Source organism: Malaclemys terrapin, chromosome 13 (genome assembly GCF_027887155.1).
Source record: "Malaclemys terrapin pileata isolate rMalTer1 chromosome 13, rMalTer1.hap1, whole genome shotgun sequence".
NCBI classification, from domain to species: Eukaryota; Metazoa; Chordata; order Testudines; family Emydidae; genus Malaclemys; species Malaclemys terrapin.
This window is the reverse complement of record NC_071517.1, coordinates 33,064,256-33,087,536: the sequence shown is the minus strand read 5'-3', so window position 1 is coordinate 33,087,536 and position 23,281 is coordinate 33,064,256. Positions and strand designations below refer to the sequence as shown.

The 23,281-nt window shown below is 51.4% G+C and overlaps 1 protein-coding gene across 1 annotated transcript; it reads left to right on the top strand.

Moving 5' to 3' along the window:
- LOC128848293 (E3 ubiquitin-protein ligase TRIM7-like) lies at positions 1-23,215 on the top strand. The gene is made up of 7 exons (XM_054048205.1): positions 1-436; positions 1,847-1,942; positions 6,894-7,124; positions 9,055-9,077; positions 14,998-15,113; positions 16,330-16,365; positions 21,871-23,215. The coding sequence occupies exons 1-7, from the start codon at positions 20-22 to the stop codon at positions 22,383-22,385; spliced, it is 1,434 nt and encodes a 477-aa protein (XP_053904180.1). The 5' UTR covers positions 1-19; the 3' UTR covers positions 22,386-23,215.
- The last annotated feature ends 66 nt before the right edge of the window (positions 23,216-23,281 follow it).

Below are 23,281 nucleotides of genomic sequence, written 5' to 3'. Positions count from 1 at the left end.
GCTGTCAGGGAAAAGAGCCATGGCTGCTGTCTTCCTCCCCGGTAACCTCCAAGACGAGGCAACTTGTTCGGTCTGCCTGGAGTTCTTCAAAGACCCCGTGTCCATAGAGTGCGGCCACAACTTTTGCCGAGCCTGCATCACCAAGAGCTGGAGAGGCCTGGAGATGGATTTCCCCTGCCCTCAGTGCCGGGAGATCTTCCCACAGAAGAACTTCAGGCCCAACAGGCAGCTGGCCAACATGTGCGAGATCATCAGCCAGTTTGCAGTATCTGGGACGAAAGAGGCTCCGGAGGAGGGGCTCTGTGAGAAACACAGGGAAGCGTTCAAACTCTTCTGCAGGGATGATCAGAGGTCGATCTGCGTGGTGTGTGACAGATCCCGGGAGCACCGGCCTCACACTGTGGTGCCCGTAGAGGAGGCTGCCCAGGAGTACAAGGTATCTGTCTGTCTGTCTGTCTAACATCAGATCTGTATGTCTATCTATATTTGTATTTATCAAGTCTCCCTCTCCCACTCTATCATCTACACCCCCCACTGTGTCTCTAGCTACACCAGTGGTTCTCAACCAGGAGTATACAAAACCCTGGGGGTATGCAGAGGTCTTCCATGGGGTACATCAACTTGTCTAGCTATTTGCCTAGTTTTACAACAGGCTACATAAAAAGCACAAGCGAAGTCAGTGCAAACTAAAATTTCCTACAGACAGTGACTTATTTATACTGCTCTATATACTATACACTGAAATGTCAGTACAATATTTATATTCCAGTCGATTCATTTTATAATTATATGATAAAAATGCGAAGGTCAGCAATTGTTCAGTAATAGTGGCTGTGACACTTTTGTATTTTTAGGTCTGATGTTGTAAGCAAGTCGTTTTTAAGTGAGGTGAAACTTGGGGGCAATGCAAGACAAATCAGCCTCCTGAAAGGGGTACAGTGGTCTGGAAAGGTTGAGAATCACTGATCTATGCCATGAAAGCACATGGCAATCACCTAGTTCAGAGGTTTTCCACAGAGCACTCTTCTGTGGGGAGCTGGCACATCATAAACTACTGGTCTCTCCATTTTCTCCAGCTGCACTAAAAGACATCTAAAAACACACAAAATACTTTCCTACCATTACCTTTCTGTGTAAGCAATTGCTGTGGCTGCTACCAAGATGTTATGTGATTGCAAATGGGAAGGGAGGGTGTGGGATCCTAATTCTAGAAGACAATCTCTCTGTCAAGATATGGTGCATACTATGGGAAAGCTGGAGAATGCTGGCTCCAGTTAGTTTTCCTTAAGTATATTGAATTTAAGCCGTGTGATTGAAGGAGCCTGATGCTGCAAACGTTTACTTACTCAGTTGCCTTGCTAGAAAACGAAGGGTTAAATGAGCGAGAGTCTCCCGATCTATTTTTGTCAAGGGAGAATTCCCAAGGATGAATAAGGTCTTTTGCAGACACTGGTTCTCCTGAACCAGGGCTAAGTTTAATTAAAATGGAATTTACAGCTGATAAATCCAACAGTATTGTGTGTGTGAGAATGTCCTCTCGTGTATATATGAATGTGTATGTGAGTTTCTTCTGTGTGTGTGTGTATATGTGTGTGTGTGTGTGCATGCGCATATATGACTGCATTCCTTCTCTGTGTCTGTCTGTCTGTTTGTATGTATGCATAGGTCTGCCTCTTTTTGTGTGCAAACACGATCGTTTCATTTGTATGAGTGTGTTTGTGTGAGTAACCCTGAGTTTTTTCTCTTGTGTTGTCTCTGTGCACTGAGAACAAAATACACCAACACAATAAGATCCCAACAAAAACAAATAATAATAATCAAATAGAATGTTTCCCCTTGTTCCTAGGAACAAATTAAGAGCCGTTTGGATTTCCTGAAGAAAGAGAGACAAGAATTGCTGGAATTTAAATCAAAGGATGATAAGAAAAGCCAAGAGCTACTGGTGGGTGCCTGCTATTAATGACAAGATAGCAATGAGTTAGGAGCCTCTTATTGACATTTATGTCTGCACGGTGGTAAACTTGATTCTTCTTAGTATGTAACACTGTATTCCCATCAGGGGCGCCGGAACAGGTGGGACCAGGGGGTCATAACCCCACACTTTTTACCGGCTGTAAGGGTGAGTGACAGCGGGAGGGGGCAGAGAGGAGTGAGCGGGGGGCAGGATCTTGGGGGAAGGGCAGTGCAAGGGCTGGGCCTTGGGGGAACTGGTGACATGAAGGAGGGGGCTCAGGGAGAAGGGGCAGTGCAGGCCTGGTGCCTTAGGGGGTGGCGTGCAGCAGGGGACAGAGCCATGATTCAGGCACCTGTAGCCCCCCACCACTTTTAGGGTGCTTCCGCTGCTCCTGATTCCCATTGGGTTATTACGGAAATAGGTGTCATAGAAATACTAAAACTGACCTAAAATCTGAAAAGGGACTTGTGATTTTTGATGCTCCAGCCCCCCCCACACACACTTTTTTGGTGCCCTTGCCCTATTTAAGACACCTTAGAGTCATGGAACCCTAGATTTTAGAGGCCAGTCTGACCTCCTGCAAAACAGACCCAAAGCCCCCCACCCAGTAATTTCTGCAACAAGCCCATCTTCCCAGTTTCAGCCATAGCGTGGCTTTTAGAAAGGCATCCAATCTTTATTTAAAGACTTCAGGGATGGAGAATCCACCACATCTGGTGCTTAATTTGTACCAGTGCCGAATCCTGGCACTTCTAGCCTTGGCAGTTCATAACCCCAGCACTTCTGGGCTTGCTGCTTTGGTTATGAATGTAAGAAAATTGCTTGAGCCCTGGCACCTCTTTCATTACAAAATTAAGCAGTGACCACATGCCTGTGGGAGTTGTTCCGAAGGTTAATTATCCGGTCAAAAATGGGAGTTAAAGGGGCTTAGTTTTCAGGGGATGTGAGCTCAGCATTTTCTGAAATCCTGGACTCTTTGTGGTGTCTCAAACTGGACCCTTCAGAATGGAAACCCCCCAAAATCATCGATCGCATTTGAGAATATAGGTCAGCAGCAACAACAGAGAGATTTTCCAGTGGAAAGTACGGTAGTTCTTGTCTAGTCAAAGTGCAACACAACTACATAGCAATCAGTGCAAAATGCTATTTAAGTCAACATTTATTGACTGCTGGCTCTGGACTCCCGCTGGATCACCAGCTGTTGTCTCGGTAGAAGGAAAAGGGAGCTGTTGATAACTTGAGACGCTCCTCTGGTGCTGAGCAAATACAGAGGCGTTGAACCTGTGTAACTTTGGTGGGAGCTGTGCAAATCGCCACAGGGCTGGATCAAGCCCCATGTTCCCATTCCTCTGTCACTGGTCATGCCCAGCTGAGCCTCATGTATCCTGATCATCCTCAGAGACCTCGAGTACCATGCAAACTTCTACACAGATTTACACAGTTTCCCCTGCTTAGTATTATATCAGCCTGCTCGATTCAAGATTGAGGGGGGATGGAGTGTGAGCGGAGGATGTCACAAGGGAGTGGAACATAAATGCTTGATTTGGAGAAAATAAACAATGGAGGGGGGAGGGGAATCCAGCTTTAACTCGGAAAATTCATGCAACCCAAATCTAGGTGAAAGGAGAAAAAGAACCCAGGGGAAGTTTTTGACCATACATGCATTAGAGCAATACATTTCATTCCTTATCCTCTGTTGCTATCTAGTGCCCATTTCATGTCATTCCTTCAAAGCTAAAGTTTGTTGTCCTTCCCCGTTCTGTTTATTATCTTGCTATTATTAATTATTGATGATGATGATGATGATTATTATTATTACAGTTCCTAGGAGCCCCTGTCATGGACCAAGACTCCATTGTGCTAGGCACTGTACTAACACACAACTAAAAGTCCCTGCCTCGGGAGTACTTTCTCCCTGCCAATCAAACAGTATTGTAGTGGCTTAAGTGTAGACATACACTTAGCCTGCAGAGTAGAAGTAATCTGGGACAGCCACAGGGCTGGCAGGGGAGAGGCTGACAGGCAGAATTCTGCCATTCATTGGTTGATAGCCTGGAAAATGGCAATGACAGCAGCCAGTCAGGTAAAGTTATTCCCAGCTGAACCTGGACCATGACTGCCTGCCAGTTTGCAGCTAGAACACAGCTCAAAAGTAGCACTTCCAAGTTGTCTGAAAGTTTTGGATGTCCCCCCAGGCCATTCAGATAAAAGGGAGAGTATTGCACACTAAACGCAGTGAGACTCATGATAGACTCATGAGAGCTGGCAACACTTGTTAATAATTCTGATGACATTTCAACCCTAGCCAAAAGCCAGGCTGGCAGATGGTTAGATAACTGTCCCAGCAATTATTTTTGTGACCTGAGGCCGGAGTCACCTAACCATGCTTGTCTAACCAGTTTGCCTGGTCTTTCTCCTGTCTTTCTGTGTGACTGGATATCCCAGAGCACATTGTTCCACACTGTTGTCTCAGTAGAAGTAAAGGGGAGCTGTTGATAACTTGAGACGCTCCTCTGGTGCTGAGCAAATACAGCACTTTATACAGAGGTGAAAGTAAGCACTTTATACAGAAGTGAAAGTAAGCTGGTACAGTCCGGTACGGTGTACCGGCAAGAGCCAGTACGCCGTGCCGGACCGCACTGGCTCCCACAGCGGGGATTTAAAGGGCTCTGGGCTCCCCGCCGCGGCGGGAACTCCAGGCCCTTTAAATCCTGGCCCCAGCCCGGCAAGGCTCGGGGCTCCCCGCAGCTGTGGGAGCTCCGGGCCCTTTAATTTGCCTCTGAGCCCCAGGGGCTCCCAGCCACCTCTGCAGCTGGGAGCCCCAGGTTGATTTAAAGGCCCTGGGGCTCCCAGCCACAGCCAGTGCCCCAGGGCCTTTAAATCTTGAGAGCCCCACGTCTTCCAGTTGAGGCCACGCCTCTTCCAGATGAGGCCACGCCCCCCTCAGGACTCCGGCAGTACCAGTAAGTCCTGTAAATTACTTTCACCCCTGACTTTATACCATGCTGAGTCACATACATATTTGTCCAGAATACGCCGATACAAGCACAGCCATGCTATGTGATGGCTGTGCGTGCACAAATGCACTTCAGCCCCAGCGGTGTGGTGATAAAACTACCGTGTGCGCACAACCAGCAGCCACAGGCATAGGCACCAACCCGGGGGTGCTCCAGGGGGAGGAGTGGGGATGGGGTCCACTCAGGGGAGAGGGTGGAACTGGGCAGGAAGAGGTGAGGTGGGGGTAGGGCTTGGGGAAGGAGTGGAGTGGGGGCAGGGCCTGGGGCTGAGCGGGGGTTCAGCACCCCCGGGGACAGGAGGAAGGTGGCACCCGTGGCCACAGGCCCTAGTCTTTGCACCGTCTCCCAGTCTGCCCCTTAAAGTAGCAGAAGGGCCCCATCAACATCTGTAGAGCCATCATCGCATGTCCCTTCTCAAAACTCCCCTCTTCTGGGCGCGTACAGAAAGGCACACCCACATTTGTCACCCTGTCTCTCCCTCCCCATTTGCTGGTCTCATCCATCCGCCTCTTCCATTTTGCCTTTTAGGGCACGTCTACACTACAAAATGAAGTTGGCCTAACTTATGTCAGCGTACAGTCACTGCAGTAATTACATCACTTGGGTGTGTTTACACTCTGCAGCTTGTGTTGGTGGTGCGCTTGCCTCACCGGGAGCGCTTGCACCGATTGTACTGTCACTGTGGGGAAGCTTCTGAAGGTCGGTAACAGTTGATGTAAGCAACGCAGCGTCTATACTGACACTGCGTCGACCTAAGTACATCCACATTGACTCTATGCCTCTTGTAGAGGTGGAGTTAGTAAGTCGGTGTAGTGGGTGAGGTACATCGTTGGGAGCGAAATTTTAGTGTAGACGCTGACAGAGCTGGGTTGACGTAAGCTGCCTTGCATTGACCTAACTCTGTAGTGTAGACCAGGGCTTAGTTTTTAAGCTCTTTGGGCCTTGAAGTCCCCCTTCAATATATAAATGATGTAGTCAATATGTAGTTAGTTGGTTGGAACTGGGTTAAATGAGAGCATAACTAACTGGGGTTGTGTGAATTTACTTATAGTTCAGAGATCACATAAAGCGGAAATTCACTCATGTTCTTCACAAGTTTATAGGCAATCTAAGGTTCTTATCAGCCCACCATTACCATAATATCTAAGCACCTCACAGTCTTTAATGTTTTCATCCTCACGGCACTCCTGTGAGGCAGGGCTGTGCTACTACCCCCATTTTACAGATGGAGAACAGAGGCCCAGAAAGACAAAAGCCTGAGCCAGAGCCCACTGAAGTGTGTGGAAAGACTCCCATTGACTTTAATGGGTTTAGGGTCAGACCCTGAGGCAGGAGCGTTGGAAGCTTCCTAGAAGTGTGGCGGGGGGGCACCAGCGCCTGAACCATAGCCCTGCCCTTCACTCTGCCCCTTCCCCAAGGCCCCGCCTCTGTGCTGCCTCTTCCCCCAGAGGCCCCACCCTCACACCACCTCTTCTCCCTGAGACCCTCCCCTGCAATGTCTCTACCCCCTGAAACCCCTCCCTTGCACCACCTCATCCTCTTGAGATCCCGGCCCCTGCTCGCTCCTCTCTGCCTCCTCCCCCTGACACTTGCCCTTAAGGCAGGTAAAAAGTGGGAGGGCTAGCTTATTTATTTAAGATATGCTCTCGTAACAAAAGGAATTCTTTTTGTGGGGTGAGTTCTAAGTCCTGTGTTGTTCAGGAGGTCACATTAGATGATCTCAACAGTCCCTTCTGGCACCGGAATCTATGGAAATTTGGGGGGGTTGGTTGAATTGGTATTCGTCAGTGGGAACCTGTTTCAGCAAAAATTTCTGACTAGCTCTATTCACTACCTCATGCTGCCATTGCATTCAGCGATGTACAATCCATCAAATGAGTTTACTGACCTGCCCTCTATCTGGTCATTTATTTTTGTTGAAGAAAACTATAGAGTTGGAGCGGCAGATGCTCATCTCTGAATTCGAGGGTCTGCGCCAGTTTCTGCACGACCAGGAGCATCTCCTCCTGAGCCAGCTGGAGAAGATGGAGAAGGGCATTGCCAAGAAGCAGAATGAGAACCTCACCGAGCTCTCCAAGGAGATTTCACTCCTCAACCAACTGATAACAGACTTGAAAGAGAAAATCCAACAGCCGGTGCTTGAGTTGCTCAAGGTAAGGCTGGAGCCATGAGCTCTTGGGCATGGAAGGAGAAGGCCTTTACCCATCAGCATCACAAAAATAAGACGTCTCAATAACGGCAGCCATTTCTCCCAACAGAATACATACATAAATAAAAATGAATGGCCGGGTGTGGGGCGTGGATGGGAATTTTGATTTGAAAAATGTCCAACCAGCTCTACTTCTGACTGATGGCTGCATTCAAAGCTATTGGGATTGGTACACAAAAGAGAGTGCGTCATGGGGGAATTCATCCCCGCCGCTCCATGTTATTCCTTTTAGCCCAAGCAGCTAGCTAAAACATTTGTGGCAGGGATGGTGTCCCTATCCTCTGCTTGCCAGAAGCTGGGAATGAGCGACAGGGGATGGATCACTTGATGATTACCTGTTCTGTTCATTCCCTCTGGAGCACTGGCCACTGTCAGAAGGCAGGATACTGGGCTAGATGGAACCTTGGTCTGACCCAATACGGCCATTCTTATGTTCTTATGTCTTGCGGGTCGTTCCAGCTGGGAGGAGAAATTGATGGTGGAGTCAGAGACCTTTCATGCAATCTAGTTCATTTACAAGTCCTGTTTCCCAGAACACAGAAGGACCCAAACAACAGAAGATCATATCTTTGCTCACAGCTCCAAGCCTCCTTTCACTAGCAGTACATCATGATTGTCCAGGGTGTATCTGTAGTGTCTCTTCCAGCCTGTTCCTGTGTGGTTCACCCACACATCCTCACCCAGTAACCAGCCCATATGGTTCTAATTCCTTGCATATCCCTATGTTTTAGGTGGGGCTGCAATAAACGAGCTTAAGTGTTTTTTGCAGGTATCTGACATTCTCCTCTAGCTTCAATGACATTTTGTCCAAACCACAACCCTCCACTGAAGCGCTGGTTGGAGGATTTCAGTGGTATCTTGTGTTGGGCTCTCTGCACAAGGGTCCGTTTCATCCATAGAGCCAAATCCTCAGCTGGTTGAAAATTGGTACACATCCATTGAAGTCACCTGTGCTGATATACACACAGGATGGGTATCTGGCCCTCAGCTCTTATAAAATGTAAGGAACAAGGGGAATGTCTTATCCGGAATTATCAATGTGGGAAATGTCAGTGTAGGCATAGGCACTGACTCCGTGAGTGCTCCGGGGCTCAAGCACCCACGGAAAAAAAATAGGGGGTGCTCAGAACCCATGGACCATGGCTCCACCAGCACTTGGCCTCTTTTCGGGTGGCCCTGTTTCTGCTGCACCTCTTCCCCTGAGGGCCCCGCTCCACTCCCTCCCTCCGTCACTCACCCTTAATGGAGGAGGGGGCAGAAAGGAGCAAGCAGCACAGTGGGCAGGAGGCACTTGGCTGAGGGGTGGAGAGGAGCGAGTGGTGAGTGGGCGGGGGGGCGTCGGGGGGAGGAGGTGAAGAGGAGCAGGTGGGAGGCGCTCAGGGGAGGGAGCAGAAGAGAGTGAGGGAGCCGCCGGCGGGCGGGCAGGGGCAGCCTTTGGAGAGGGGGAAGTGCGAGGGTGGGAAGAGATGGAGTGGGGTTGTGGCTTTGGGGGAAGAGGCCGAGCGGAAGTGAAGACTCGGGGCAGAGCAAGGGTGGAGCACCCACCAACAAAAAAGAAAGTCAGTGCCAGAGTGTAGGGACTTAATTTTGGCCATGACTAGGGATTGAAAAGAGAAAAGAGTAACGAGGAGTCCAGTGGCGCCTTAAAGACTAACAGATTTATTTAGGCATAAGATTTTGTGGGTACTTAGAGCTAATACTGATACTTAGAGCTAAAGTATGAGTTTGAAGTCAAGGATAAGGACTAATGCATAGGAGCACTTATAGACTTGCGTTTGGTGGGTAGTCCACAGAGCGGGTGGGAATGAAGAACACACCCTGTCCAGTGAGTGACATGAATGCAAGGGAGTATCTCTTTCTTTCCCCTCTTCTAGGATGTGACGAGCATCTTGAACAGGTACGGAGCCACGTTTTTTTTACACTTCCTCATGCTTTTCTCACGAGTGCTGCTGAACAGTCAGTGTTAGCCCTTCAGAGATATTCAGGGACACGTGGGCACACTGGGACAGAAAGGGTGCCTGCCACTCCACACAAACCCTGGGCTCCTTCTAGCGTCTTCTGTGGAAATTTAGAAACTCTCAGATCTCCTTTTCCTACCAGGGAGCTCAATCAAGCACCAGATTGAAAACCATGGAGACTGGAGTCCTGCTTTTATTTATCTGTGTAACATACAACTCACCCTTTACGTATCCCATGAGCACCATTTATTAGGGTTACCATATTTCAACAATCAAAAAAGAGGACAGGAGGAGCCCTGCCCTAGCCCCGCCCCTGCCCTAGCCCCGCCCCCATCCTGTTCTAGCCCCGGCCCTGCCCCTTCCACTCCCTCCCACTTCCTGCCCCCTCAGAACCCCCAACCCTCCCTCCCACTCCTTGTCCCCTGACTGCCCCCCAGGACTCCACCCCCTCCCTAAGCCTCCCTGCCTCTTGTCCTCTGACTGCCTCCTCCTGAGACCTTCCCCACATCCTAACTGGCCCCCTAGGACCCTACCCCCTACCTGTCCCCTGACTGCCCCAACCCTTATCCACACCCCCACCCCCTGACAGCCCCCCCCAGAACTCCTGACCCATCTAAACCCCTCTGCTCCCTGTCCCCTCCTGGGACCCCTGCTCCCAACTGCCCTCCAGAACCTCACCCCCTACCTAAGCCTCCCTGTTCCTTATCCCCTAACTGCCCCTTCCTAAGACCCCCCCCAACTGTCCCCCAGGACCCTACCTCCTACCTGTACCCTGACTGCCCAAAACCTTATCCACCCTCCCCCAGAAAGCCCCCCCTGACCCTCCCCTGCTCCTTGTCCCCTGACTGCCCCCTCCTAAGACCCCTGCTCCTAACTGCCCTCCAGAACCCCATCCCCTACCTAAGCCTCCCTGTTTCTTGTCCCCTAACTGCCCCCTCCTGAGACCCCCCCCCACCTGTACCCTGACTGCCCAAAACCTTACACCCCCCAAACCCCAGACAGCCCCCCCCCGAACTCCCTGACCCATCCAACCCTCCCCCCTGCTCCCTGTCTCTTGACTACCCCCCCCCCAGAACCTCCCTGCCGCTTCTCTGGCCCCCGGCCCCCTTACTGTGCTGCAGAGCAGCGCGCTCGGCAGCGGGGGAGGGCAGCAGGGTCGGAGCTCCAGACGAGCGATCTGTGAATGCAGGGAGGGAGGGGGAGGAGGGGAGTGGTGTCAAGTTTCAGGAGAGAAGTGCAGGAAGGGCTCTGGCTCTGGCTCTGGCTGTCGGAGCCCCGGCTGGTCTGTAAGCCGCGCGCACGCTCTGCATGGGGGGGGGGGGGGGAGGAGGGGAAGTCCGGACATTGACAAATTCCCCCCGGACGCTATTTTTAACCCGAAAAAGCCGGACATGTCCGGGGGAATCCGGACGAATGGTAACCCTACATTTATGTCAGTGATTCCCAACCTGTGGGGCATGGAGGAACGTTTTGGGGGGAGCAGCAGGGAGGAAACACCACCCAGCTCTGTTCTGCCCCCAGCTCTGCTCAGGCCCTGCTCCCAGCCCCGGCCCTGCCCCCCAGCCATTCCCGGCTTCAGACCTGCCCCCAGTTGTGGCCCAGCCTTGGCCCCCTTACCCCTGTCCACACACACACCCTCCACTGGAAGCTGTGGCCCTGCTCCCAGCCCTGAAAAGTTTGAGGACCACTGATTTAAACCCTTAGGATGAAATTCAGCTTGGCACGGTGGCTCAGACATGGCATGGCGCACCACTACTTAAGCCTCACCTATAGCCTGATCCAAGGCCCTTTGAGGTCACTGGGCATCTTTCAGTGACTTCGATGGCCTTTCCCTTAAGACCTGGATGTGGGACTCCAGTGTTGCATAGTTCCGTCGGCAGGCCCTAGTTGCATCGCATAATTCCATTGGCAGGCCCGAGATCCATTACATAGTTCCATCAGCAGGCCCTCAGCACTGAGACGGATTTTACCCAGAGTCAGTGACAGCCTTCCCCACCAAGGTAACAAAATCCTGCCCTGAAGTATGGCACAATAACCAGGATGCTAGTGGAGGACTTTCAAATTCTGCAGTTAAGTGCTTGTTCTGCCAATTTGTCTGGGACCTCTTGGGGGATATTGGACAAGTCTCTTAGGGTATGTCCACGTGGCAAAGAAAAACCTATGGCTGGCCGGTGCCCAGGGCCGGCTCTAGGCACCAGCAAACCAAGTACATGCTTGGGGCAGCACATTTTCAAGGGCGGCATTCTGGCCATCTTTTATTTATTTATTTATTTATTTGTTTGGGGTTTTTTTGCTTCGGACGGCAAAAGCCTAGAGCCAGCCCTGGCAGCAGCAGCACGTCGCCCTGGGGCCGCTGCGGTTCGCGCCGCAGGGGAGCAGCACCCGCACCTTGTGGCTGGGCTGGGCAGGCTCCTAGCGGGGGACACTCGGGCTGGGGGCCGCCCCTCGAGGCACACGGAGCCACCTGCAGATGCCACAGGGTGACCACCCCCCTAGGCAGCAGCCGGGCTGGGCGAAGTGGCCCGAGCCACCCAGGGACTGCGGCAGGGTGGCCAGAAGCAGCAGCGGGGCCATAGAGGGCGGGGCGCTGCCATGCAGGGCCCACATCCCGCTCTCCGGGGCTCCACTCCCTTTGGGGCTACCCTGCCCTAGCTTAGGGTTACCATATTTTGTGCCTCCAAAAGGAGGACACTCCACGGGGCCCTGGCCCCGCCCCCAGCCCCGCCCCCTCCCCCGCCCCAACTCCGCCCCCTCCCCAAAGTCTCCGCCCCCTCCCCTGCTTCCCGCGAACATTTAATTCGCGGGAAGCCTGGGCAGGTAAGGGGCGGTGTGGGGGGAGGAGGTGCGGCCCAGGCTGGCCCCCCGGCGGCTCCAGCCTGGGTCGGCTGCGGCCCTGGGGTGCCGGCCCCGGCCCCCGGCCGACCACCCCCAGCCCGCCCAGCACTGCCAGCCGGCCCCTGGCGGCCCAGCACACCCCCCGGCTCCCGGCCCCGGCGGTCCAGCGCACCCCCCGGCTCCCGGCCCCGGCGGTCCAGCGCACCCCCCGGCTCCCGGCCCCGGCGGCCCAGCGCACCCCCCGGATCCCGGCCCCGACGGCCCAGCGCACCCCCCGGCTCCCGGCCCCGGCGGCCCAGCGCACCCCCCGGCTCCCGGCGGCCCAGCGCACCCCCCGGATCCCGGCCCCGGCGGCCCAGCGCACCCCCCCGGATCCCGGCCCCGCGGCCCAGCGCACCCCCCCGGCGGCCTGGCTCCCGGCCCGACCCCCCGGCTCCCGGCCCCGCGGCCCAACGCACCCCCCGGCTCCCGGCCCCGCGGCCCAACGCACCCCCCCCCCCCCCCGGCGGCCCGGCTCCCGGCCCGACCCCCCGGCTCCCGGCCCCGCAGCCCAACGCACCCCCCCGGCGGCCCAGCTCCCGGCCCGACCCCCCGGCTCCCGGCCCCGCGGCCCAACGCCCCCCCCCCCCCCCGGCGGCCCGGCTCCCGGCCCGACCCCCCGGCTCCCGGCCCCGCAGCCCAACGCACCCCCCCGGCGGCCCGGCTCCCGGCCCGACTCCCCGGCTCCCGGCCCCGCGGCCCAACGCACCCCCTGGCGGCCCGGCTCCCGGCCCGACCTCCCGGCCCCGCTGCCCAGCGCACCCCCCCGGCGGCCCGGCTCCCGGCCCCGCGCACCCCCCCCGGCGGCCCGGCTCCCGGCCCGACCCCCCGGCTCCCGGCCCCGCGGCCCAGCGCACCCCCCCGGCGGCCCGGCTCCCGGTCCGACCCCCCGGCCCCGCGCACCCCCTCGGGGGCCCGACCCCGCGGCCCCGGCCCGGCTCCCGGTCCGGCACCACGCGCCCGGCCCCGCGACCCCGGCCCAGCCCTCCCTCCCGATTTTCCCGGACATGCCCGGCTTTTGGGGGATTTCCCCCCGGACGGGGATTTGAGCCCCCAAAAGCCGGACATGTCCGGGAAAATCCGGACGTATGGTAACCCTACCCTAGCTCCTCAGTCCCCTGCCAGGGAGGTCCCCTGGCTTTGCCCTCCTGGGTCCCGGCCGGTCCTGGAGGTGGGAGCCCAGACTGGAGGGACCCTGGGCTGAGGCGCGGCCTGGGAGCCCTACTGCTTACCCCGACCCTGCCAGCGCCAGACCGGCTGGAGGCGAGGGGGGAGCGGGCGTAGTCAGCACTGGTGGGGGGAGCCCAGGGCTGGGGCCGCAGGGGGTGCGGGTGGGGTGGGGGTGAGAGCCCAGGGTGGGGAATTTTTTTAGCTTGGGGCGGCAAAAGACCTAGAGCCGGCCCTGCCTGTGCCAGCTGACTCGGGCTCAAAGAAGTTGGGCTGCTGCTTGTTGTTTAAAGGAGGCAGTTTGGCCTAGTGATCCGAGCATTAGATGGGGCTTCAGCAGACATGCCAAACCCACAAAAAATATGCAGAAATTTGGCTTGTTTTTAGCTTAATTAGCTTGTGAGTTGCTTGTTGGCTAGTTTTTGTTGCTTGTTTGGCTTGTAGCTTTTTGCTTGTTGTAGCTTATTGCTTCTTTCTTTTGATTGGCTCCAGGCAAGCAGGGGCAAGGGGCAAGCAGGGGCAAGAATGGGGGGGAGACTCAGGGGTGCACAGTGATCCCACCACAGGCCCAGACTGCACACTGGGGGGATCAAGTCACATAGAGTGTTTGGGGTTCTTAGGGATTGGCTTGTTTTCACCTTGTTTTGAAGTGGGAATAGCTTTTGGTTTATTTATAAGGTGACCAGAAAGCAAGTGTGAAAAATCAGGATGGGGGTGGAGGTAATAGGAGCCTATATAAGAAAAAGACCCAAATATCGGGACTGTCCCTATAAAATTGGGACATCTGGTCACCCTACTTATTTACCACATGAAAGTTGGCAACTGTGGGCTTCAGGAGGTGTGGATTCTATTCCTGGCTGTGCAGGGTGGGATGATGGGCCGCAGTTTCCCCCTCTGTGAATGGGGATCATGATACTGACCTCCTTTGAAGTCTGCAGATGAGAAGAGCTACATATAATTAAAAGTAGGGGATAGCTCCCCCTCCTTTCTCTGGCTTGGGTCAGCAGTCCACTCCTCTCCACTTTGTCTGGCATGGGGAAATCTCCCTCTCCTGTTTCAATCTATTTTATACAGTGCCTGAGAAGGTCCAACTCAAAGGGTGGAAGGGTTGGTCTCCTTGGGCTGTTCGGTCCTTTATCTCTGGGCTGAGTCCTCCAGTTGTGGTGATTAATAATTAAAAACAAACAAGACATTAACAGAAAGGGCTTGAGCGTCTTCTCCCCGCAGGCATATCCCCACATCCACCCAGAGGAGCGGGGAGTCACATATCTCTGCAGCATTGTACATGCTTCTCCTGGCCCCCTGAGTGGTTGGGGATCTGTCTATGACGAGCTGATGGGATGAGGATAGGGTAGGGCACTGATTCAATGCCCAGTTAAGTTAATTGGATTCTTTCCATTGACATCAATGGATCACATCCAAGCAGCAGAGAAGATGTGAGGACTGGTGTGCTAAGTCCATGGTTTACTACACATGCTCCCCTGAGAAATAAGTGAGATAGATAGATCTTGATGAATACTATACATTGAATTCATTATTTGCAGAATATTGTCATTTTTTTTCAGTGAACATATTCAGCTAGCACTATAGCTGGAGAAATACTATTAATCAACACCACTTTAGTATGACTAGCCCAGTTTTGTGGTGGAAGACATAAGTGGGGCTTAAAATTTGTGCTGGCCCTTCTGCCCAAGGGGTGAATTTCATTCTCAAGCGCTAACACAAAACGAATTGGATACTTTGGTGAATATTTGTGAGCATTGGAGCAGCTCTATAGATCATCATCATAATATAGAACAATTTCCATTTTTTCTTCAGAAGCAATGGTCTGAAGTTTCAGAAGCCAGTTCCTGTCTCTTCTGATATGAAAAGCTCTATCAGCAATTTCTCTCTCAAGACTGTTGTCCTCAAGGGAGTGTTCAAGAAATTCAAAGGTGAGTAGAAGGAAAACCTCTATTTTAAAATATACTTGGCCTTCAGTAATGTTTTCTATGGATTTTGGTGCTAAAGAGGTCCCTGATATGTTCAGTGCCCAAGGGAAAAGATAATGATTCTTTGTGCGTGTCTTTTTTAGCCTCTTTGGTAACAGATCATTGCACCAACCAAGAGCAGCCAATAGATGGTGCTAAGACATTTCAAAAGCATGAGAAATTAGTGAAACTAAAAACAACAGGGCCTTTCTTAGATGAAAATCCCATGAGATGAAATTCACTCCTGAACCAAGAGCCTTTGCCACTGAAGCCCGGTTTTGAGGTTTTAAGTGGTGCCTAGACCTCTGCAGAAGGGGGAATTTCACCTACTGACTTCAGTGGACAATTTGCTTGACTAAGAACCAAAAATAAGAACAAGGCCCAACAACATTAGAGAAGCTCTGTAGAGCTCTGTGACTACAGACAGACCCATGGGACAGAATTTGAGAGAGACGTTAAACATTAAGGCCAGTCAAGAAGTGACTGGCAATGATAATGTTTACAATGATTTTTCACTCATTATTGACACCCAAAACCAGTCTGTTAGCTAAGCGTGACTCCGCTGAGTATTCAGGCTCTTCTCAAGTCAAAAGCAATGAGATGGATTTCCCAAGGTTGCCAACGCTTCTCATTTTTATCACCACTCTGCTGACACTGGGCATTGTGCTCAAAACCCCAGCTTCCCAGAGTCAGGCTATTTCACGAGAATCTCTGCTGTCATGTTTTTTAAAAAGGAAGTTTCTAGACCATGTGGTTGCACAGAAAAGCTTGAGAACATGGCCCGAGAGTGTAGCCTAAAGTCTCAGAAACCAGACAGCACAGAAAAATAATAAGAAAAGTATTAATATTTTAAGCCAATCTCATGATTTTTTTTTGGAGCGGGGGGTAACTCATGATTTTTGAGAGCTAGGGATTGGCCATCCTGGGCGGCGTGTATAAGAGGCCAGGGGAATCTAAGCCTCCCCAAAAAAGGCCAGCCATGCAGGGTGGAAATGCCGTGGATGTGGTGCAGGTCACTCCTCCGGAGGCATGTCAGCCAGTCACCACCTTTGAAGCACAGGAAGTGAAGCTCCATAGAAGTAGGGGGTGGGGCCTGGGCTCCACTCTGCCCCCACTCCGCCTCTTCCTTTGAGGTTCTGCCCCTCGGCATCGGCACTAACTGACTTTCTTCTTCTTTCAGAGACTCTGCAGGATGAACTGGGAAAAGGTGAAAAAGGTAAAAGGAACGTAGTCTTTACCTTGTGGTTGTAAGTTACACAGGGTTTTGGCACAGGTGCCAACTTTCTTCTTTCCGGGTGGGTGCTCCAACCCTCTCTGCCCTGAGGCCCTGCCCCCACTCTGCCCCTTCTCTCAAGGTCCCACCCTTGCTCTGTCTCTTCCTGCCCCCACTCCACTCCCTCTCCCCAGCGACTCCTGCCCACTGCTGAACAGCTGATCGGCAGAGCCCACCACACAGCTGATTGGTGGGTGCTGAACCCACTATTTTTTTTTTTCCACACTGGAGCACCCATAGAGTCGGCACTTACGAGTTTTGGTGGAGGAAAAATGACAATTTTAATTTTCTTCTCTCTCAATGGTTTCCAGATGCAGTTGGCTTAGGCCTGGTCTACACTAAAAAGTGAAGTTGACCCAGCTGTGTCGCTCAGGAGTGTAAAAAATCCACACCCCATAGCGACAAAGCTAAGCCAACCTAATTCTCCAGGTAGACTGCACTAGGTCAACAGAAGAATTCTTTTGTTGACCTACCTGCCTCTTGTGGTGGTGGATTACCCACGTTGACGGGAACGCCTCTCGTTAGCATAGGTAGTGTCTACACTGAAGCACTACAGTGGCCCAGCTGCAGCTGTAGCATTTCAAATGTAGACTCAGTTCAAGAGTCAAAAGATGGGTTTTCTCACTGAGGGTCTGAAAGTCAAGCTGGATCCTTTCTGCCTGTTACACACACCAGCCTGCAGCTTGCAATGGAAAGCACAGAGATTTTAACTTACTCTGATTTCATCCAATTCCCTCTGGTTCCTCGGGCATTTCAAACAGCAAATTAAGGTCCCAATTTTGCCAAACTTACACTGAGGTCTGGTCTAGAAAGTTTGACTGGCATAGCTATGTCAGAAATGTGAAAAAAAATCATACTTCTATGGATATCCAGTAGAACCTCAGAGTTACGAACACCAGAGTTATGAACTGACCAGTCAACTACACACCTCCTTTGGAACCAGAAGTACGCCATCGGGCAGTAGCAGAGGCCAAAGAAATGCAAATACAGGACAGTACAGTGTTAAACGTAAACTACTACCAAAAAAAAAAAAAAAAAAAAAAGGAAAGCAGCATTTTTCTTCAGCATAGTAAAGTTTCAAAGCTTTATTAAATCAGTGTTCAGTTGTAAACTTTTGAAAGAACCATAACGTTTTGTTTAGAGCAGGGTTCTCAAACTTCATTGCACCGCGACCCCCTTCTGACAACAAAAATCACTACAGGACCCCAGGAGCAGTGACTGAACCCTGAGCCTGCCCAAGTCCCACCACCCTGGGCATGGGGGTATGGGGCTGGCAAAGCCAAAGCTCAAGGGCTTCAGCCCCAGGTGGGGGGCCTGTAACCTGAGCCCCGCCACCCAAGGCTGAAGCCCTGGGGCTTTGGCTTTGGCCCCAGGTGGTGGGGCTCAGGCTTTGGCTTGGGCCCCAGGCCCCAGCAAGTCTAACGACAGCCCTAGCAACCCCATTAAAACAGGGTTGCAACTCACTTTGGGATCCCAACCCACAGTTTGAGAATTGTCAGTTTAGAGGTACGACCCTTTCAGAGTTACGAACAAACTCCATTTCTGAGGTGTTCGTAACTCTGAAGTTCTACTGTATCTGTGCTGGTAACAGGCCTTGTGTAGATGTAATTATGCCAGCAAAAATACCTTATTCCGTTCAGGGAACTGGTTTAAGCTATACCAGCAAAAGAACTCAGCTGCATCTCCACTATGATTAGCTATGCTGCTATATCTTACTGATAGCAAACCCTTTTAAGTGTAAACAAGACCAAATTGGGCCTTTACTCCATGAGAAATCAAGAGAGCACACTGTGAAGAAGGGACTGATCCAAAGCAAATTGCTGTCCAATGTTCTTTTCAACAGGCTTTAGATCAGACCATAAGTTATAATTCACGGCAATGTTGTCAACTCTCACAATCTTATCACATGTCTCACGATAGCTGATGTTTTATTTAAAGCCCCAGTACCAGGAATCATGTGATTCGAGAGAATCTCAGCTTTCATTTTTTTAAAAAAAGAATAAGTTCCCAGCCCTGTTGTCTGTGGCAAGATTGGAAAAATGTGACCTGAGGGCATCCCAAAGACTCAGAAACCAGCTAACAAATAACCCCTCATTTCTCATTGGTTTTTTAAAACCTTGGGATGTTTAAGCCAATCTCAGGATTTCTGTAGGGATGGGGGTCAGACTTGTGATTTTTGAACATTTGGGGTTCACAAACTTGCAAGGGGTAAAATCCACCCAGGTGCAGAGAACACACGAATGGCCACACTGGGTCAGACCAAAGGTCCGTTTAGCCCAGTATCCTGTCTTCCAACAATGGTCAATGCCTGGTGCTTTGGAGAAAATGAAAAGAACGGGTAATCATCAAGTGATCCATCCTCTGTGGCCCATTCTCAGCTTCTGGCAAACAGAGGCTAGGGACACCATCTCTGCCCATCCTGCTAAGAGCCATTGATGGACTTATCCTCCATGAACTTATATAGTTCTTTTTTTAACCCTGTTATAGTCTTGGCCTTCACAACATCCTCTGGCAAAGAGTTCCACAGGTTGACTGTGCATTGTGTGACAAAATACTTCCTTTTGTTTGTTTTAAACCTGCTGCCTATTAATTTCATTTGGTGACTCCTAGTTCCTGTGTTATGAGAAGGAGAAAATAACAGACATGGCCCACCCACCACCTTAGTCCTACTCAAGGCCTATTTTGGAGGCCGAAGCTTGAGATAAATGATCCCTAAGCCTTGTAGTGATCTCTGCTAAGGTGTGAATTTCATCCAGTGACAATACGAGAGGCAGAATCAAGACTGCAATCATTTTTTAAAAGTGCATAAAATCAATATTACCCTTTAAATGAATCCAGGTGATTTCATGGCTCAGATATTTTGGGGCTACACCCTCTGCCTAGTACAGACCCCCTCTGTTAACAAACAGACCTTTCACCCTCATTCTGTTCTAGTCCACATCACTTTCACGGCTGCCATACCACCAGCTTTCACACCCATCTCTGTGGTGCTGCCACAAAGTCTTGACCTTTCGCAGGCGCAGCTGAGGGCCTGGGCAAAGCCCCAGAGGTCCTAGGCTGAGGTTTTCAAGCCTGGGTGCCTAAAGTGGGGCTCCTCAACTCATAACTGGGCAGCTAGATCTCTAAGGGCCTTGTTTTCAGAAGCGGTGAGCAGCTACCAATCCAACTGAAGCCAATGGGAGCGGCCGGATCTGGGAAGCCAGAGCTGAACGCTCTTAAATTTGAAGCAGTTTGGGGGAGGCAAAACAGAAGCCACATTGGCTAGGCCAATGGGCATAAAACCATGAGGCAAAATCCAGCCTCTGTTGAAGTCAATGGTAGTTTTGTAACTGACTTCAGTGGGGCCAAGGTTTCATCCATGAGGACAAAGATGGAGCCTATTTAAATTCATTGGGAAATTTCAGGCCCTTTTTTGTGGTACTGAAAAGCTGGGATTTTCAGTGAAGCGTGAGGGAATTTAGGCCTTGGAAGCCAAATCCCTGATGCTCCTAAAACCCCAGATTCTGTTTGCCAAAATCTGGGAATGGGTGACAGGGGATGGATCATTTGATGATTGCCTGTTCTGTTCATTTCCTCTGGGGCACCTGGCATTGGCCACTGTCAGAAGACAGGATACTGGGCTAAATGGACTTTTGGTCTGACTCAGTACAGCGGTTCTTATGTTCTTATGCTAACACAACTTGACAGTTCATGGGAGGAAGCTGTATTGCTTGAGAACATGCCATTTTCACCTCACAACTTTGCTGGCTATCGTCACAATTTCAGGTGACAGGGTGCGTCTGCACAGCAACTAGACACTCGCGGCTGGCCCGTGCCAGATGACTCAGGCTCGCAGGGCTCAGGCTGCGGGGCTGTTTCACTACTGTGTAGACATCTGTGCTTGGGCTGGAGCCAGGGCTCTATAACCCTGTGAAGTGGGAGGTTTCCAGAAGTCGGGCTCCAGCCCAAGGCCAGAAATCTACTCAGCAATGAAACAGTCCAAGCCCCACGAGGCCAAGTCAGCTGGCATGGGCCAGCCACAGGTTTTGTGCTGTGTGGACATACCCTTAAGCTCTCTGATTGTTTTAAGCCTGACTTTGTGAATAAAGCATCATTTTATCTACCCTCTTCCTTAAAACGCATCTGAATCCAATCTGAGGTATGGAGATATGTTTAGGCCAAGATTTTCAACAACAACTGGTAGATATTCTAAGGATACTCAGTTTTTAAGAGGCTCTGATTTTTAGAATATGGGGTGTCAAGCACCTTATGTGTCTCACGTTGAGCACCTAAATATGTAAGTGGCCTCATTTTTAGAAGTGCGAAGCCACCACAAATCCAGCTGAAGCCAGTGGGAGCTGCAAATTCAGATCTGAATCGTCTCAACTAGGAACCAGTTTGGACTGGAGGCTCCAGGAAATGGAGGCACCCCAATTTTGAAAAACTTGACCTAAGTATCAGTTGCTTTTTATTACAGCAGAACCCTTGTTTTACAAACTAATGAGGGAGTGAGGCATTTATAACATCGAAAAGGTCATAAAAATGCACCTCTAAAAAGATGCCACAGGGGGCACTTCATTGCTTTCTTAGGTCTGGTCTATACTACCCGCCTGAATCGGCGGGTAGAAATCGACCTCTCGGGGATCGATTTATCACGTCCCGTCGGGACGCGACAATCGATCCCCAAATCGGCGCTCTAACTCCACCAGCGGAGGTGGTAGTAAGCGCCGCCGACAAAAAGCCGCAGAAGTCGATTTTGCTGCCGTCCTCACAACGGGGTAAGTCGGCTGCAATACGTCGAATTCAGCTACGCTATTCACGTAGCTGAATTTGCGTATCTTAAATCGACTCCCCGCTGTAGTGTAGATGTACCCTTAGTCCTTCAAACCACAGCAAAGTGATTTCCAGAGCACTGAAGGCATCAGAACGTACAAGGACAAGCTCTTCATTGACATCACCATCATAATGGGATTTCCCCCTTCTACTCTCATTGGGAAAAATGGCCATTCATAGAATCAAGCGTAGGTGCCGAGTTGCCGAGTTGCTGGGGTGTGCTTAACCCCCGTTCTGCCCCAGGCCCTGCCCCACTCCACCCTTCCTCCAAGCCTCTGCCCTGCCTCTTTCCACCCCTGCCCCATCTCTTCCTGCCCCCAGTTCTCCCCCTCTCTCCCAGCACCTCCTGTATACCACAGAACAGCTGATCCATGGCAGGCACTGGGAGGAAGGGAGAAGAGCTGATGAGAGGGGCTGCCGGCAGGAAGGAGGTGCTGGGGAGAGGGGGAGGCACTGACCTCTGGGGCTGCCAGTGGATGCAGAGCACCCACTTTTTTTTTTCTGGAGCACCCATGGAGTCGGCACCTATGAATTCAAGCTTCCAGTGCAGATATAAAATTGCTAATCATTTGCATGGGGTTTGCATCATTTCTCCTTCTGCTAGTAATTCTACATTGTTGTTATTATTATCCACAGAGGACCTGACTCTGGATCCGGATACAGCCAACCAGCTGCTTATCCTATCCACAGATCTCAAGAGTGTGAGGATGGGATGCCGAAAACAGGAGCTGCCTGACAACCCCAAGCGATTTGACACTAACTCCCGGGTGCTGGCTTTGGAAGGATTCAAGTCGGGAAGGCATTACTGGGAGGTGGAAGTGGGGGCCTCAGACGGCTGGGCTTTTGGGGTGGCCAGGGAGTCGGTGAGGAGGAAAGGTCTGACTCAGTTTTCCCCCGAGGAGGGGATCTGGGCAGTGCAGCAAAACGGAGGGCGCTACTGGGCTGTCACCTCCCCTCAACGCACCCCGCTTTGCACTGGTGAGAGGCTCAGTAAGGTCCGAGTTTACCTAGACTACGAAGGGGAAGAAGTGTCATTCTACAACGCTGAGAATATGCAGCACATGTTTACCTTTAATGTTGCCTTCAATGAGAGGGTGTTCCCCCTCTTTTCCGTCTGCTCCACAATCACCTACATTAAACTGTGTCCCTGAAACTTGCAAAACAATTCACTGAAGACTTACCCAGGTGCCCCTCACAGAAAAAGCAGCCAGAAACCATGAAGATGAGCATGGCATTAATGCAATAGCTAGGTAGTTAGCTAGCTAGCCTAGGCAGTTGCTTGTGTTGTCACGATCAGGTGATCTAGCCCTGACCAGAACAGGTCCAGACAACATGGCCGTTGGTCTACATCTGCAATCCGTGAGGTTGGGCCAAAAGCTCCTTAAAATCAATAAACAGACTCCAGTTGATTTAAGTGGGCTTTGGATCAGGCCCCAGTGCGGGTGCAATGAGGGGAGATTTTCAGAAAACTGCCAGTATAGACAAAGATTAGCAGGGCAAAAGCAATATGACCGGGTCTAAGGACTTGTAAATTACCACATTTAAGCCAAACCAATTTAAATAAGGACTGCTCTGGTTTATATGCATCAATACGCAGGGTTTTGCTCTAGTCTAACAAGATCAATCGTAAATCCATATAGTTAAACTGTTGCAAATTTTCTAATACAAACCAGGTCTAACGCTGCTGGAAACAGCTGAGCCTTGTCTAAATTTCAGCTTCCATCACTGGAGCTGCACCAGTTCAGCAATTGCTTAACAGTTTCCCTATAGTAGCGGAGGCCTTAGTGAGAGCCTCTGATTGTTGTCTGTATTTGAAGGCTAGATGCTAGTCCTATTTGTGTGACCCATGCACCTCTTCTATATCTCTTGATGTGTAAATTGTTTGAAAGTCAATGGCAAATAATTCTTTGCATGATGGGGCTTGGAAGCTCATTGATTATCAAAAGGCCTTGTAGTAGAAATAAAATCTGAAGGCGCTCTATGAACATTTATTTTGCTTTCATTTGATATTATTCAGAATTGGCCTCATACATTTTCCATACGATCA